The sequence below is a fragment of the Colias philodice genome, chromosome 11 (genome assembly GCF_061535455.1).
Source record: "Colias philodice isolate Cphi_HAF_F1 chromosome 11, ilColPhil1 Martin Lab GWU primary, whole genome shotgun sequence".
Lineage (NCBI taxonomy): Eukaryota > Metazoa > Arthropoda > Insecta > Lepidoptera > Pieridae > Colias > Colias philodice.
In genome coordinates this window covers 11,323,863-11,339,352 of record NC_143096.1, presented here as the reverse complement: position 1 = coordinate 11,339,352, position 15,490 = coordinate 11,323,863, and the positions used below count along the sequence as shown (strand labels likewise).

Genomic DNA, 15,490 nt, shown 5'->3' with positions numbered 1-15,490 from the left:
AAGTTTCACTTCAAATCGTATCAAAGTAATCAAAACACCCAAATGGTCATCGACGGTATACTGACCTTGCATATTGCGACACGAAGCATTTAAACAAAATATTCTCTGATAAAATATTATGCATGAGCCACTGGCCTCAGAGTTAATGGTCCATTGTTTATTGGGCCTATTGCACGATATTTAATCAGCAAAACACCTTTGTTTTTTTTCTATGTTAGAGTATAAAAACTGAAATGTAATGTATACTAATATTATAAAGCTGAAGAGTTTGTTTGTTTGTTTGTTTGTTTGTTTGAACGCACTAATTTCGGGAACTACTGGTCCGATTTGAAAAATTCTTTCGGTGTTAGATAGCCCATTTATCGAGGAAGGTTATAGGCTATATTTCATCACGCTACGGGCAACAGGAGTGGAGCCACGGGGGTGAAACCGCGCGGAGCAGCTAGTGTATGATAATGACACATTAGGTTGCAAACACATGCTACGGTAATATATAATTTCTGAATACGTAAAATGTATTTTAAATCGGTCTAGGTCTAGGTTATTGATACAGGAAAATAGAGATGTTAAAGACCTCTTTACCTCAGGCTAGAGGCTCGTCCGTTACAAAATTCGATATCCAAAAACTTTGTACCTACCCCTTCTTACGAAAATAACTCTTAGGGGGGAGTATAAAATTCGGCAAGCTACGCAGCAAGACATATAGAGAAACAGCGCAAATTAAAAAAAATAATAATGCATAGGTATAGGTAACAAATGAATTAAAAAAATTTTTTTGATCAGATCGACAACACACTTTTAATAAACAAGTTACGAACCTCAGCAACTAATTAAGAATACACATGCCATTAAAACTTAAGGCTTATACATGCGCTAATAACCTTGACCATACTTGACGGATCTCAAACCTCTCCCGCTGCACCTTCTTTTTTCCTCGCATTTTGTATTTAAAAAGATACTAATCAGTGAAACAAAAAATCCTCGTCAGGGACTGTTGTGTAACTGATAATTTATTAAACATAAAATTTTCAGAGCTCTAAGTCAGCAGGTTACGAAGTTTATAGAGTATTTGCGGAAAAATCGATGACCACGGCACATTTTTTTTCTAGAAATCTATTAACTTTGGAAAAAAGTCCTCGCGAGCAATTAAAGATCAAAGACCATCCTATTTTATATATTTTTTTCGGTATTGTGCTTTATGTTGTACCAGACTTTATAGAGGTTGAACATAGTCGAAATTGCCGGGTAGCGCCTTAACAGTAAACCTGACACCGATTTACGCACGCCTGCTTTCACCGTCAGAGTGCATCATAACACTCCCAAGGTTAACATTACGTAAATCGTGTTTACTTTAAACCTTTCTATGGATTGAGAAATTACCCTTGCGAATAATTAAACATTTTTTATGGAAAATTTGTATTGTTACGATAGTGAACGATTGTAAGAGCTTCCGTGTGTGATGTGATCAGTTAGAACAATATTCCAGTAATTTATATACTTACTTTAATAATTAATTTATAATAATAATACTTTTACTTATTCAATAATTTCAATTTATTCAATTACTAGCGGTCCGCCCCGGCTTCGCCCGTGGTACATATTTACGTTTTCTCTACATAAAAACCATCCTCGTACTTAAAGGAATATAATAAAAAAAGAATTATCGAAATCGGTTCAGCCGTTCTCGAGTTATGCGCTTACCAACACATTTTGCGATTCATTTTTATATATAAGAAGATTATTGGAGTCATATTATAGAGTTCGCAAGTGACCTACTTCATCTAAATAACTAAAGAGATGCGACAGACGCGAGCTTTTGTAATAACTCTATCCTTTATTAATTACTAGCTTACCGCCCGCGGCTTCGCCCGCTTTGACTTAAACCTAATAAATTATATACTAAAACCTTCCTCTTGAATCATTCTATCTATTAAAAAAAACCGCACCAAAATCCGTTGCGTAGTTTGAAAGATTTAAGCATACAAAGGGACATAGGGACAGAGAAAGTGACTTTGTTTTATACTATGTAGTGATAATATCTATGTTTGCTTATTTACATGCATTATAAGGATACTAATTGCCGGCCGGTAGGCTTGGTTGGTAGTGATCCTTCCTTCCAGGCTTCCAAGCCAGAGGTCGTGGGTTCGATTCCCACCCAGGGCAAATTTATATTAGTGTGATGAACATAGATGTTTGCTCTGTGTCTGGGTGTTAATATTATAGATTATATAGAATAAGTATTTATTTCAAATTATATAAGTATGTTTCTCAGCCATCTGGTTTCTTTAACACAAGCAAAACCTTAGTATGGGATCAGATCGTGCCGTGTGTGAAAAATGTCCTAAAATATTTATTTATTTATTTTTATATATGACTTTCTGGATAGTAAGTAGTAACCTTTGAACCTTCGTTTGAACTTAATTTCTCGTGGTATCAACTCACATTTTATTTTGTTTGATATCAAAAATCGTTATCACTTATCGAATTTTCATTGTTCAAAACTCAGTATTCTTTGTATTAGAAGTACTTAGTACAATCACAATACAAGTTCAGTATGTTATCAACTTCATTCTTACAATTTAGTCAGATACGGGTGATAATCAATATAAAATCGTATTTTAAATCTTATATATAAAATTCTCGTGTCACAGTGTTAGTCTGCATACTCCTCCGAAACGGGTGGACCGATTCTCATGAAATTTTCTGTGCATATCGGATAAGTCTGAGAATCGGCCAACATCTATTTTTCATATGTACCACGGGCGAAGCCGGGGCGGACCGCTAGTCTAAATATATAACTCAAAGGTGAATGACTGACATAGTGATCTATCTACGCACATCCCAAACAACTGGACGCATGGACGCACGGGCTAGGCATGCAGGTAGATGTTAGGACGTAGGCATCCGCTTACAAAGAATTTTGATGAATTCTACCCCCAAGGGAATAAAATAGGTGATGGAAGTTTGTACCATTTTATCTTTTCCATGCAGGCGAAGCTGCGGGCAACAGCTAGTTAATTATATTATTATTCAATATGAAGCCATAGATGCATATATTATCTTATATCGCCTTGTATACATATCAATCACGCCATGTTGTAATTCGGAACAGTGAGAAAATAATAAAACAATGGGCGATTGCCTCATTAAAGTAGAGTACATTTTTCTTACGCAGTTAATGAAAAATTTATACGTTTCTTCATACGTATGGATTTTGAAACCAAACGTTTTTAACGGATTAACATCTTATAAGACCTTAAAGAAGTTTCATTCATTATATTTTAAAATTTTCCGTAGTAACTATGTATTTTATTGTATGTACTAGCTATCCGCCCGCGACTTCACCCGTTTTGTGTAAAACCTAATAAATTATATGTTTAAATGTTCCTCCAGAATCATTCTACTTATTAAAAAAAAAGTAGCATCAAAGTCCTTTGTGTAGTTATAAGATTTAAGCATAGGCACATATTGACGGATAGATACCAAAAGCGACTTTTTTATAGGTACTATGTAGTGATGGTCAAATTAAATTTATCAGTTGTAGGGTAAATAATGTACCAGTTTATAAGGAATGTCATACTATAATTACTAACCGAGAATCAATTACGACTTATAAGTACGGGTAAATATAAATTTCCCACGGTTTAAGATGGGTAAGGCGGTAAAAATTAAGACGTAATGAGTAAAAATTCCCACACACTTTAAGATGAAACACCGGACTTTTCCATTGGAAACTAATTCATCAATTATTATTTACTAGCTGCTTCGCGCGGTTTCACCCCCGTGGCTCCACTCCTGTAGGTCGTAGCGTGATGATATATAGCCTATAGCCTTCCTCGATAAATGAGCTATCTAATACCGAAAGAATTATTCAAATCGGACCAGTAGTTCCCGAGATTAGCGCGTTCAAAAAACAAACAAACTCTTCAGCTTTATAATATGTATTAGTATAGATATATCAATTAGTAAGGCATGGGCTTTTCCGAAAAGACAATCCTTCCATGAAATAGATTTCAATCCATTTACTGAAACATACTTAAACGTATGTACATGATGGCTCTACACTTTAAAGGAACGTGACCAACGTTGTAAAACGTTCCATAAAAATTTAATATCATACTATAAACTTATATGATAAATATAACCAAGTATAGATCGAGAACTTCTAAATAACTGAACAGATTTGTACATAATTATTTAAGCCTCGATAGAAGTTAGAACTATCTCAATCCTAGATACAAATTACATACGTTGGTTATTAGCTATAACCTGTATATTATATTATACTAGCGATCCGCCCCGGCTTCGCCCGTGGTACCTACATGTTTACTTTTTTTTCATAAGAACCATCCTCGTACTTCAAGGAATAGATTCCGCAGCGCACGCGATAACAGAATTTTTAATAAGGAATTTTTTACACCTTGGGTTTCATTGTTTCATTTTTGGTAAGGATCTCTAATTTTTTTTTAAATGCAATATAGCCTATGTTGCTCAGTGAAGATGCAGCTTTCTAATGGTGAAAGAATTTTTGAAATCGGTCCAGTAGTTTATGCGTGAAAATCATACATACATAATAACAAACCTTTCCTCTTTATAATATTAGTATAGATTAATATTAGCTGTAGCTTCCAACAATGCTAGAAAATAATATCTTATCTCATCATGAGAATGATATCAACACAAAAAATTTCATTGTCTTGAAATTTTTTAAACTAGCTTTAAATAATTAATGATAATATCTCAGTCTCAAATTAAAAAGAACAAAACGTACCAAATACCAAAAGATAACATTACCAAAAAAAATATAGTTTTCAAAGTCTCACGCGTATAAAATACGCAGGCTCATAGAGGCTATGTAACTTACGCAAAACATCTATACTTAATATTATAAAGCTGAAGAGTTTGTTTGTTTGTTTGAACGCGCTAATCTCAGGAACTACTTGTCCGATTTGAAACTTCTTTCGGTGTTAGATAGCCCATTTATCGAGTATAGTGTGGCTATAGGCAATATATCATCACGCTACAAAAACAGAGCAATGCGGGTAAAACCGCGGAGCACAGCTAGTTATGGATAAAACTTTAATTATTTGCTATCTGTGTTTATTTTAATAACTTCATGTAAATATTTACGCAATTTAATTTTTACGAAACCAAGTGGTGAACACCTTGGTCCACTTATCAATAGTCCTTGGTACCATTTAACATTTAAAGAGTTTGGGCATTTTGAGCGAAATGAAACATTTCTTGTTTTTTTTTTCATTATCGTATGTTTTTGTTTATATTCAAGTAAATGATGAAATGAATGAAATGCCGTACCTATATGACTAAAGGTGAAGTCATGCAAAATTATTTGTTGTTATTTTTAAGTTTAAGTTATTTATGTTCCTGTATAATTATGTGTATTTAGTGTAAGCATTCCGACATCTTAAACTTGATAAATTGTCCACGAGAAGAATAAAATCCCAAAAAACAAATAAAATCATCAAATAATAATCTAAATAAAAAATCAATAAAAATTATCATACTTTAGCGTATTTAATTCAATAAGTAACAAACCACAAAAGCAATGATTTATTAAATTAAACAATTATCCTTTCATCTATACTTAATACCTCAATAAATTAACTTGCATTTTTTGTATCTACTTCCTAATAAAATAGCAGATGATTAATATCTACAGATTTTTTTTAAACCGGTGTGAATAAATTTGCATATCACTTTCAGTTTTAAATAAATGGACGAATAAGATGAAAGGTACTAAAATATTATATAGATACTTAGGCTAAAAAAACCTGCTTGTTCTTTTTTTTGCAACTGGTTTAAGCGAACCAATTTACGAAATTATTGTATTGTCACAGATCATCTTAATCTTAATCTTAATATCTTAATCTTCTTAATACTATTATAAAGGCGAAAGTTTGTAAGGATGTATGGATGTATGGATGTATGGATGTTTGTTACTCTTTCACGTAAAAACTACTGAACCGATTACAATGAAATTTAGCACACATATAGAGGGTAACTTGGATTAACACATAGGATAGTTTTTATCCCGGAAATCCCACGGGAACGGGAACTATGCGGGTTTTCCTTTGCAAACGCGGGCGAAGCCGCGGGCGGAAATCTAGTTGATAATAATTGTACAAAGTTTGAATTAAATCTGTCTATTTAAAAAGGTCAAAATCGAGTCTAGGAGAGTCGGTTATACACAAACATACAGGTAAGTATAGCTAATAAAAGCATGTAAAAAAACACCTAGGTACATCTATACTAATAATAAAAAGCTGAAGAGTTTGTTTGTTTGAACGCGCTAATCTCAGGAACTACTGATCCGATTTGAAAAATTATTTCGGTGAGGCTATAGGCTATAATATATCATCAAACTAAGACAAATAGGAGCGGAGCAATGCGGGTAAAACCGCGAGGTACAGCTATATATTATAGTAGTAAATATACAAGCAATAGTCAGCAGATGAGACTTTACGCAATATGAATCACGCATATATCTGAATAACTATTAAAAAACTTACGACAATTTCATCGGCAAAGTTCTAGGTCATATTTTTACGAAACACTACATCTCAAGGCTTCTTTCTTATTTTATAGAATACAGTGCTTTTAATTGAATGCAATATTTATATGAGTATTGTTATGGACACACTTGATTTTTTTAAAGGATTTTTCCTTATCGATGCGAAATGGTTTATGTTATGTAGTTATAAGTTACATATTATGTTATATTGACAAGCGAAAGCTTAGTATGGGATCAGATCGTGGTGTGTGCGTGAAAATTGTCCTGAAATATTTATTATTTATCCATACTAATATTTTAAATGCGAAAGTAACTCTGTCTGTCTGTCTGTTATTCAATCACGCCTTAACTACTGAACCAATTTGCATGAAATTTGGTATAGAGATATTTTGATACCCGAGAAAGGACATAGGATAGGTTTTATCCCGGAAATCCTACGGGAACGGGTTTTTCTTTGAAAACGCGGGCGAAGCCGCGGGCGGAAAGCTAGTACCTACTATTTGTAAGAAAAATCAAACGAGATGTAAACAATAGCAACATAATACTAGTCTAGATTTTAAATGCGTCATAGCTAGGACAATTATAATAGGTAGTGGAAAAATAAAGGTTCTTCACATCCGATCAACCGTATTATATAAACATAGTCAAACCATCTTCCGTATGACTATGATATAATAAATACCGGTATTATTGCAAGTAAAGATAATTCACTGCGTAGTATATAATATGCATATTTTAACATTTTTCTTCCTTGTTTATAAACATCACTGTTAACCGACTTAAAAAAAGGAGGAGGTTCTTAATTCGACTGTTTTTCTAAAGTAAAAAACAGTCGAATGAAGGTCGCGTCATGGCAATCCCGTCAGGTCATGGAGTGAGGCGACGTTTTTGGTATCCTTGAATCTTGCAAAAGAAGTTTCACTTGTACACGTGTGTTCGTCACACACGCGCTTTTTATGTTTTTGTTGCTCTGTTACCTCAGCACTTTTGACTGGGTGAATCGATTTTGATGATTCTTTTTTTATTTGAAAGCCTGACCTGACCTATTCATATTTAAAATTGGTTAAGTTTTGACAATTTGAGGGTGGTATTTAGTTTTTAAAGTGAAACTTTTATTACATCGTCTCAAACTTTTTGGTCTGTGTAGCGCATGTCGCGTGTATCGCGGCTGCCGAGTAGGTATACCTACTCGGCAGCCGACCGACACGCGACATGCGCTACACAAAGCAGTGTTCGGAACCGTTCGAACAGTTTCACTTTTACCGTGGTTTCATAAAACCACACAACATTTTTTTTGTTAAAAAAATAAAGAATTTTTATACAACTGGGTGATTTTTAAGTTTTCAAATGGAAATACTTAAATTTATTTGCACACAATTTGTGATAAAAATTCCTTGCATATTACCCATGTTAGTGTACGTGATACTTACCTACATTATAATATTATATTTAATTACAATATTGCAACAACATTCATCCAGGCGTATAGCTACACATACATACAATCTCTCACACACATACAAAGTAATGTAAAGTAACAGAATAAAAACAATCACGTAATTGACCACTTTTAGGTATTCAGTTAAATAAGGATAATATTACTTTAAACTACAAATAATTTCGTTAAAATTAATTTTCCTAACATTACATTTTATGAGAAATGAAAAAATAGATGTTGGCCGATTCTCAAATCTACCCAATAGACAGACAAAATTTCATGAGAATCTATCTATCCAGTAGTTTCGGAGGAGTATGGTAAATATCGTTGTGACACGAGAATTTATTATACAGGGTGACTGGTAATTCGACGTGATCCTTCAAAGGGGTTATACTAGAGTTCATTTGCAACAAATTAAGTCCAGTTAGCCAGGGCTCAAAAATGGATGGTTATTGAGCTATGACGGAATTTGATATGAAAATTTTCTGCCTTTTTACCAAAAACAATTAATTATAATAAAAAAACTACTACACTGTTAACATTGAATTGATGTTTTTTTGAAAGCCGAAGAATGAGCGATTAGTTTTAAAAAAAAACTTGCCCAAAACTCGCATCACCTCAAAAAGGAAAGGATCATAGCTCAATAACCATCCACTTTTGACCCCTGGTTAGCTGGACTTAATTTGTTGCAAATGACCTCTAGTATAACCCCTTTGAAGGATCACGTCGAATTACCAGTCACCCTGTATATTATGTATCTACATCTACACTAATATTATAAAGAGGAAAACTTTGTTTGTTTGTTTGATTGTAATGAATAGGCTCATAAACTACTGGACCGATTTTAAAAATTCTTTCACCATTCGAAAGCTACATTATCCACGAGTAACATAGGCTAGGTTTTATCCCGGAAATCCCACGGGAACGGGAACTATGCGGGTTTTCCTTTGCAAACGCGGGCGAAGCCGCGGGCGGAAAGCTAGTAAATTGTATAGGTAAGTAATTCATACAAATAAGCATAACAAGCGAAAGCCTTTCTAACAGATATTCCTTTTCTATCGTTTCCAGTAAAGGTACAATGGTTATGAAGCATGAAAGCCTACTTACCTACTTGTCAGTTGTCCTAACGACAGCTGATCGTCAAAGATCACGAAATGAACTAGAAGGAGCAAGTAAAATATTTTTATTAAATAAATCGTGTCATGCTCTACGATAATTTGATTATTATTGGATTTAGTTGGATTTCATATTAATAACGTTTTTTTTAGTTTTTTATTGTTTTGTTTAGTTATAATGCAAGTAATCATCTAGGTGAGATAGTAAATTAGACTGAAGATAAATAAGATTTCAACATAGAATAAAATATGAAATTATAATTTATCAATTATTAATCGCCGTCTGCATGTTATATATTTTAACATCGTATATATTATACATTATTATATTATATATTTAAATCTTTTTAAACATCCATATTAAAACCTTATAAAGTCAGAAAGAACTGCGACAATTTAAGTGTACCTATTGTTTTCGCTCAACCCGACACACAATCGCATGTGCTCTATCCAGTACATTATATCCATTGACCTGTTCTCTAGCCCTGAATTACCTTCAACTAACCCTAATACACTGACCGTGTCTTACTTATGTGAATTGTAAAGGAAAGTGTAAATAATCTTATGAACTATGTGTGAAGTCCCGTATCCCTGTAGTGGGGTAAGGGGCAGATGCATTATGCATACATCTGTTTCACTGATCGATTTTCTTTAGGGACAAGTAGGTGACCAGCCTTCTATGTCCTACCAGACCGAGACATTTTTTTTTATTCGTCTCCACCGGGAATCGAACCCAAGACCCTCGGTTCTACGCTCACGCGTCAACCACTGTACCAAGGAGGCGGTCTGAACGAGCGGTATGAACTATGGCTTAAGCCGAAATCGGAGATAGGGCTTGAATTACTTAAAGATATGTTTACCGATACGCTTTATAGGACACGATTTTTGAAGTGAAACTTCTTTATCGGAGTTGGAAACAATTTAGTGTAACATTTTTTCGTTACGCGTGACATTTTTCCGTTACGCGCCATTTTCTTATCCCTACCACGCGTGATTCGACGTTTTTCTGTAAAGTTGCTTAAAGTAAATTATTTTTTGAAAAATAAGGTTATAAAGAAGTTTCACTTCTTACGTGTACACTAGTACACGCACACATTTTTTTAAGAGTTTATTATTATTAACCTTAATTTTATTAAGTAACTTTTGAAAGTAGCTATACTTTTTTATATTTATCTAGATAATTGTACCTAGATAATTAAAAAACAGTAGTAGCATCTCTGGGAAGAAATAAATTAATACGTGAGGATAGAAAAGTATTAAATGACTGGTAATTTTATATGAAATATAATATTTTAATGTTTCTGAAGAAGAAATCCATTATAACCTAGCTTGATAACATTTTACATTACCTACTATGTATGTATTACAAACACAATATTGTAGGTATATGAAAGAGAACAGTTCTAAATATAAATTATTAAGGAATTTATATTTAATAATGTTAATGCATTTAATTATTCATATCAAATCATTAAAATACAAGGAAATAATAAGTACTAATGAAAATTAATGATCTGCAACGGTTTATCCAATTTATATTAATTTATATGAACATAAATACTTTCAATTAATCATCAAATAATTAACGCACAGGAATCTATAAATATCTTAAAATTGTCATAAATATTACATACTAGCTATGCCCTGCGGTTTTACCCGCATTGCTCCGCTCCTGTTGGTCTTAGCGTGATGATATATTTATATACCTTTAGCCTCCTCGGTAAATGGGCTATCTAACTCCGAAAGGATTTTTCAAATCGGACCAGACCTACTGAGATAAGCGCGTTCAAACAAACAAACTCTTCAGCTTTATAATATTAGTATAGATAGCTGCCATCCTTCATAATATTATTATACTAGCTTCCGCCCGCAACTCCGTCCTCGCGGATGTCGGTCTATAAAACTGAAAAATTAAGATTTATTTTTTTTATTCGTATTTTTCCAGGATAAAAAGTATCCCATTTTATGTCCATAATAATAAGGTATAATTATACCAAGTTTCATCGAAATCGTACCGTTAGTTTTTACGTGATGCCTGAACATACAGACAGACAGACAGAAAAAAATTTTTTTAATCACATATTTGGGTTTGGTATCGATCCAGTAACACCCCCTGCTATTTATTTTTCAATATTTCAATGTACAGAATTGACCCTTCTACAGATTTATTATATGTATAGATTATAATATCATTACATAGTATAAGACAAAGTCTCTTCCCGCTCTCTCTATGTTTTTTAAATCTTTAAAACTGCATTGTATATAAGTTTTATTAATAATGTTGAATCTTTTCACGGATTCGTTCGTGTTAATGTACTGTATACTTACTTTAGTTTTTAATAACAAGCCATTTTTAACATCATGACCAGACAGTGTAGTTTTATCTCATTATAATATAGTCGCTTAATACAAATGTTATGTTTTAAATTTACATTTAATATCTAATATAATATTATGACAAAAGTTATAAAAATCTTAAAACACACGTACACATTGCTTATTACGTAGTACTTACAGTTGCCATACTTTTTTGGTAATTATTAACTAGCCCGAGACAGCAAGGACTAATATCGCTTATCTTCTTATATATAAAAATGAATCGCAAAATGTGTTGGTAAGCGCATAACTCGAGAACGGGTGGACCGATTTCGATAATTCTTTTTTTATTATATTCCTTGAAGTACCAGGATGTAGAGAAAACATAAATAAGTACCACGGGCGAAGCCGGGGCGGACCGCTAGTTTAATAAATAAATAAATAAATATTTCAGGACAATTATCACACACGGCACGGTCTGATCCTATACTAAGCTTTCGCTTGTGTTATGGTAACCAGATGGCTGATAAACATACCTATATATAATTTTAATTAAATACTTATATAGATAATTAACACCCAGACATAGAGCAAACATCTATGTTCATCACACAAATATTTGCCCCGGGTGGGAATCGAACCCACGACCTCTGGCTTTGAAGGCAGGGCTACTACCAACCAAGCCAACCGGTCAGTCAACCGGTCAGTTATTAAAATTAAGACAGTTTTCATAATTTGTATTTTTAGTAAGTTTTATTCGCTTACATATAATTAAATCTTTCCACATTACAATGAACAAAGTTCGTTTTATTATAACTTTATATTTTAAATGAATATGCATAAACAAAATTGAAATAAAAAAGAATGAAGCTACGATTTTTTATTCAGAAGCATATTCACCTCTAAGAATTACAAAAAAAAAACTAGAGTATTTGATATAATTGTTTTTATGATGGTTTTTAATTATATCATAAACTAGCTGCGCTCCGCGGTTTCACCCGCGTGGCTCCGGTCCTGTTGGTCTTAGCGTGATGATAATATATAGCCTATAATAACCTTCCTCGATAAATGGGCTATCTAACACCGAAAGAATTTTTCAAATCGGACCATTAGTTCCTGAGATTAGCGCGTTCAAACAAACAAACAAACTCTTCAGCTTTATAATATTGGTATAGATATAGCAACCATTTTTTACGATTTTTACGTGCATCGTAAAAAAACGATGAAAAAAAGCATTGTAAACAAAAAGATAAATTTAAAGAAACCGAAACATAATATTATCTTTGTTAGTTTTTTCCATAAAACACATTTTTCCATAAAATCATGTTTAATCTTTATTATATTTTACATTAACCGTACATTTTAAGTAATTATTGTATTTTTTGCAGTTTCTTTAATTGTATTAACCGACATAATGTTCAAGCTGAATTTTATTCAATAAAAAAACTTTTATTAAATTTTTCTCTCACATATGTATGTTTTTTTTTTTTTAATATAAATGTGTATATTATAGGTTCCGTATAATAAAGAAGATACTTCGTAAAACTACCAATTATTTTTTAATATTATTATCTACCCTGGATCTTAATAATATAGAAGTCCCTGAAATATTACCTATAATATTATGAGTGTTCCTTGTATTTTACATAAATAAATAAATAAAATAAATAAATATTGTAAAATGTACAGGGAAATATTACATGGTTTTTTCGATATAAGCATTTAAGTAAATATATAGTTACTAAAACTATAAATAATACATCAAATGAAATAGAGAATTAACTTAAAATAAGTCAACATTAAAAAAATAAGAAAAAGTATCGTGCATCTTTTAAGTTCGTACTTGGATGTCAACATAAAATTAAAATAAGATTATTTTTCTTGATTAATTTCATGCATAATGTAGCATTTTTTACTTATTATATTATAAACCATTATTTAAATAATAATTAGGTCAGTCCGTGATAAATAAAACAGCAGGAAAAATAATTTAATAAAGTTTTCTCGATAAGGTCAATAATTTAAACTCCTTCTAATAATAAAAAAATAATTACATGCAACACACTTTTAACCCTTATTAAAACGCTGGGAGCTATGCTTCCCACGTCTCAGATTGAAGTAAATCGTGTTTTATTTTTATGTGCTTAAACCTAATGCAGTGTAATATTTATCTACGTAATCTTAACATTTTAGAGAACTTTTTTTCATGGAAACACTTTTCAGAGAATTATTACATGTCATGGTAAACACACGTCAAAGTCAGGTGACGTGATTTTGCAGCCGAAAACGACCGTTATTTTTTAGTTTTTGGTGTAGTGCTCAAAAAAAATTAGATAAGTAGATTTGAGTTCTAGCTATGTAAACTAGACTATATTACGGTTGCGTGAAACGTAAAAATATGCCCAGAATCTTTCGTTTATACCTTGGTAGAGTCGATTGAAATTAAGTCTTTAAGTGGGAAGATATCATCCCAGTGTTCGTCACTGCACAGGACATTCGGAAATTCTATATATAAAATCTGTGTGTCTAAAAAATCTTTTTTAGTTGGTATAAGCAACTTATTTATTGTTATTCGTTATTTCCTGATTAGATAATTAGACATCTTAACTCAATACATTAGTATTTACCAATTGTTTTAATTTTGTTTTAGAAAAATGCCATTTTTATGTTGAAGTCATTCATTTTTCAATTCCCGAATTCTTCCCTCAGTAAAAGAAACTTGCATTGAAGAGTACTTTCACCTCTTTTATTAAAAAACTTGATCTTTATAATTTTTTACGATAACATTAAATTCACAAGTGGAGTCAGGGCAACTAACTAGTGTTTTAAAATATTGATGTCTGGAGTGGACACTGGGAGCTATAGTTCCCACCTTTCCAAACTTTTTACAAGAGAGAACAGATGACGGGATATATACTTCCCACCGAAAAAAGGGTACTTCCCCCCCACTAACCCCTTTTTTGTGTGTATTTTTGAAATCTACGACCCAAAATTACCCAGGAACGTATCTTACTTTTTTGTTAGCTCCTCCACAGGCTCGCGTTTGAATAAGGGTTAAATTATAATTGGTTATATGCAATGATAATAGCTTAATGTCAATAAAATTAAAAAAAAAAACGTTTTTGGAACAATCGGTTAACAAAAAGAACGCAATCATTACGGCATTAGATTCAATGCAATTTTTTTTTTTAATTTTACCAGTTATTTGAAAATATTTTTTGTAATCTAAATAGTATTTTTCTTTATTGTACGTCATAGTTAATAAATAATTTAATTATTAAAGTTAAAGTAGCTAAAATGCAATGCAAAAATCCTTTGCATTTCAGAACTTAAACCTTTCCTTATGTAAATTACCTAAATCATTATTTAAGTTAATATTATTATGCTATAGTTCTGTTATTATTGTGTCATTTAGGAAGGACCCCAAAATACAGGCTGTCCTAGTTTGGGGTCCAAATGTGACATGTTTGTACCTAACCCACAAATTGTTCAATAAATGATTTTTTATTTTGATTGATTTGATTTGTTCTTTTTATTGTTTCCATACTAGATAAAAACAACACGTTCGTAACTCCTTGTGTACATTTTTTATTATGCAAATAGTAATAAAATTTATTATCAATGTACACGTAACTTCGTTTATTTTCTTTTTAAATCTCTTGAATCCCTAAACTCATTCGATTTTATATTCATTATGGATACTCTCAACTCACCATTCATCTTATAATCCAAATGAAAACACTGACTTCACTGCGACACAAAGTAAGAACGACAAGAGCCTCCGTGGGGCTGCGCGCGCGCTCGATATCTTAATGCAACCTGCGCGCACGAACGTATAATAATAAGCTGACAATTCATACGTATGTCATGGATACGTCACTCGTGTCGTAATTGTTAATCGATAGTGTAATCAATTGATTGTGTGAAGATTTGGGAGGAGCCAATCTGTACTTTTGTTCCGGGAGAATAAAATTGAATTAACTTTTGGAGAGCGTATCCAAAAGTTAGCAAAGTTTACACCTGACCTATTTCTAAATGTATAAAACCCTCGTGTCATAATGTTAGTTAACATACTCCTCCGAAATGGCT

General features: G+C 32.3%; 1 protein-coding gene across 1 annotated transcript in view; it reads right to left on the bottom strand.

The window, feature by feature from the left end:
• LOC149484890 (very long chain fatty acid elongase 7-like) overlaps positions 1-15,272 on the bottom strand; it is a 53,417-nt gene extending 38,145 nt beyond the window's left edge. Inside the window, exon 1 of the mRNA XM_089701218.1 lies at positions 15,115-15,272. Within this exon, the coding sequence (XP_089557344.1) occupies positions 15,115-15,121 (7 nt within the window). The 5' untranslated portion in view covers positions 15,122-15,272. The remainder of the gene's footprint in view (positions 1-15,114) is intronic.
• Positions 15,273-15,490: the final 218 nt, after the last annotated feature.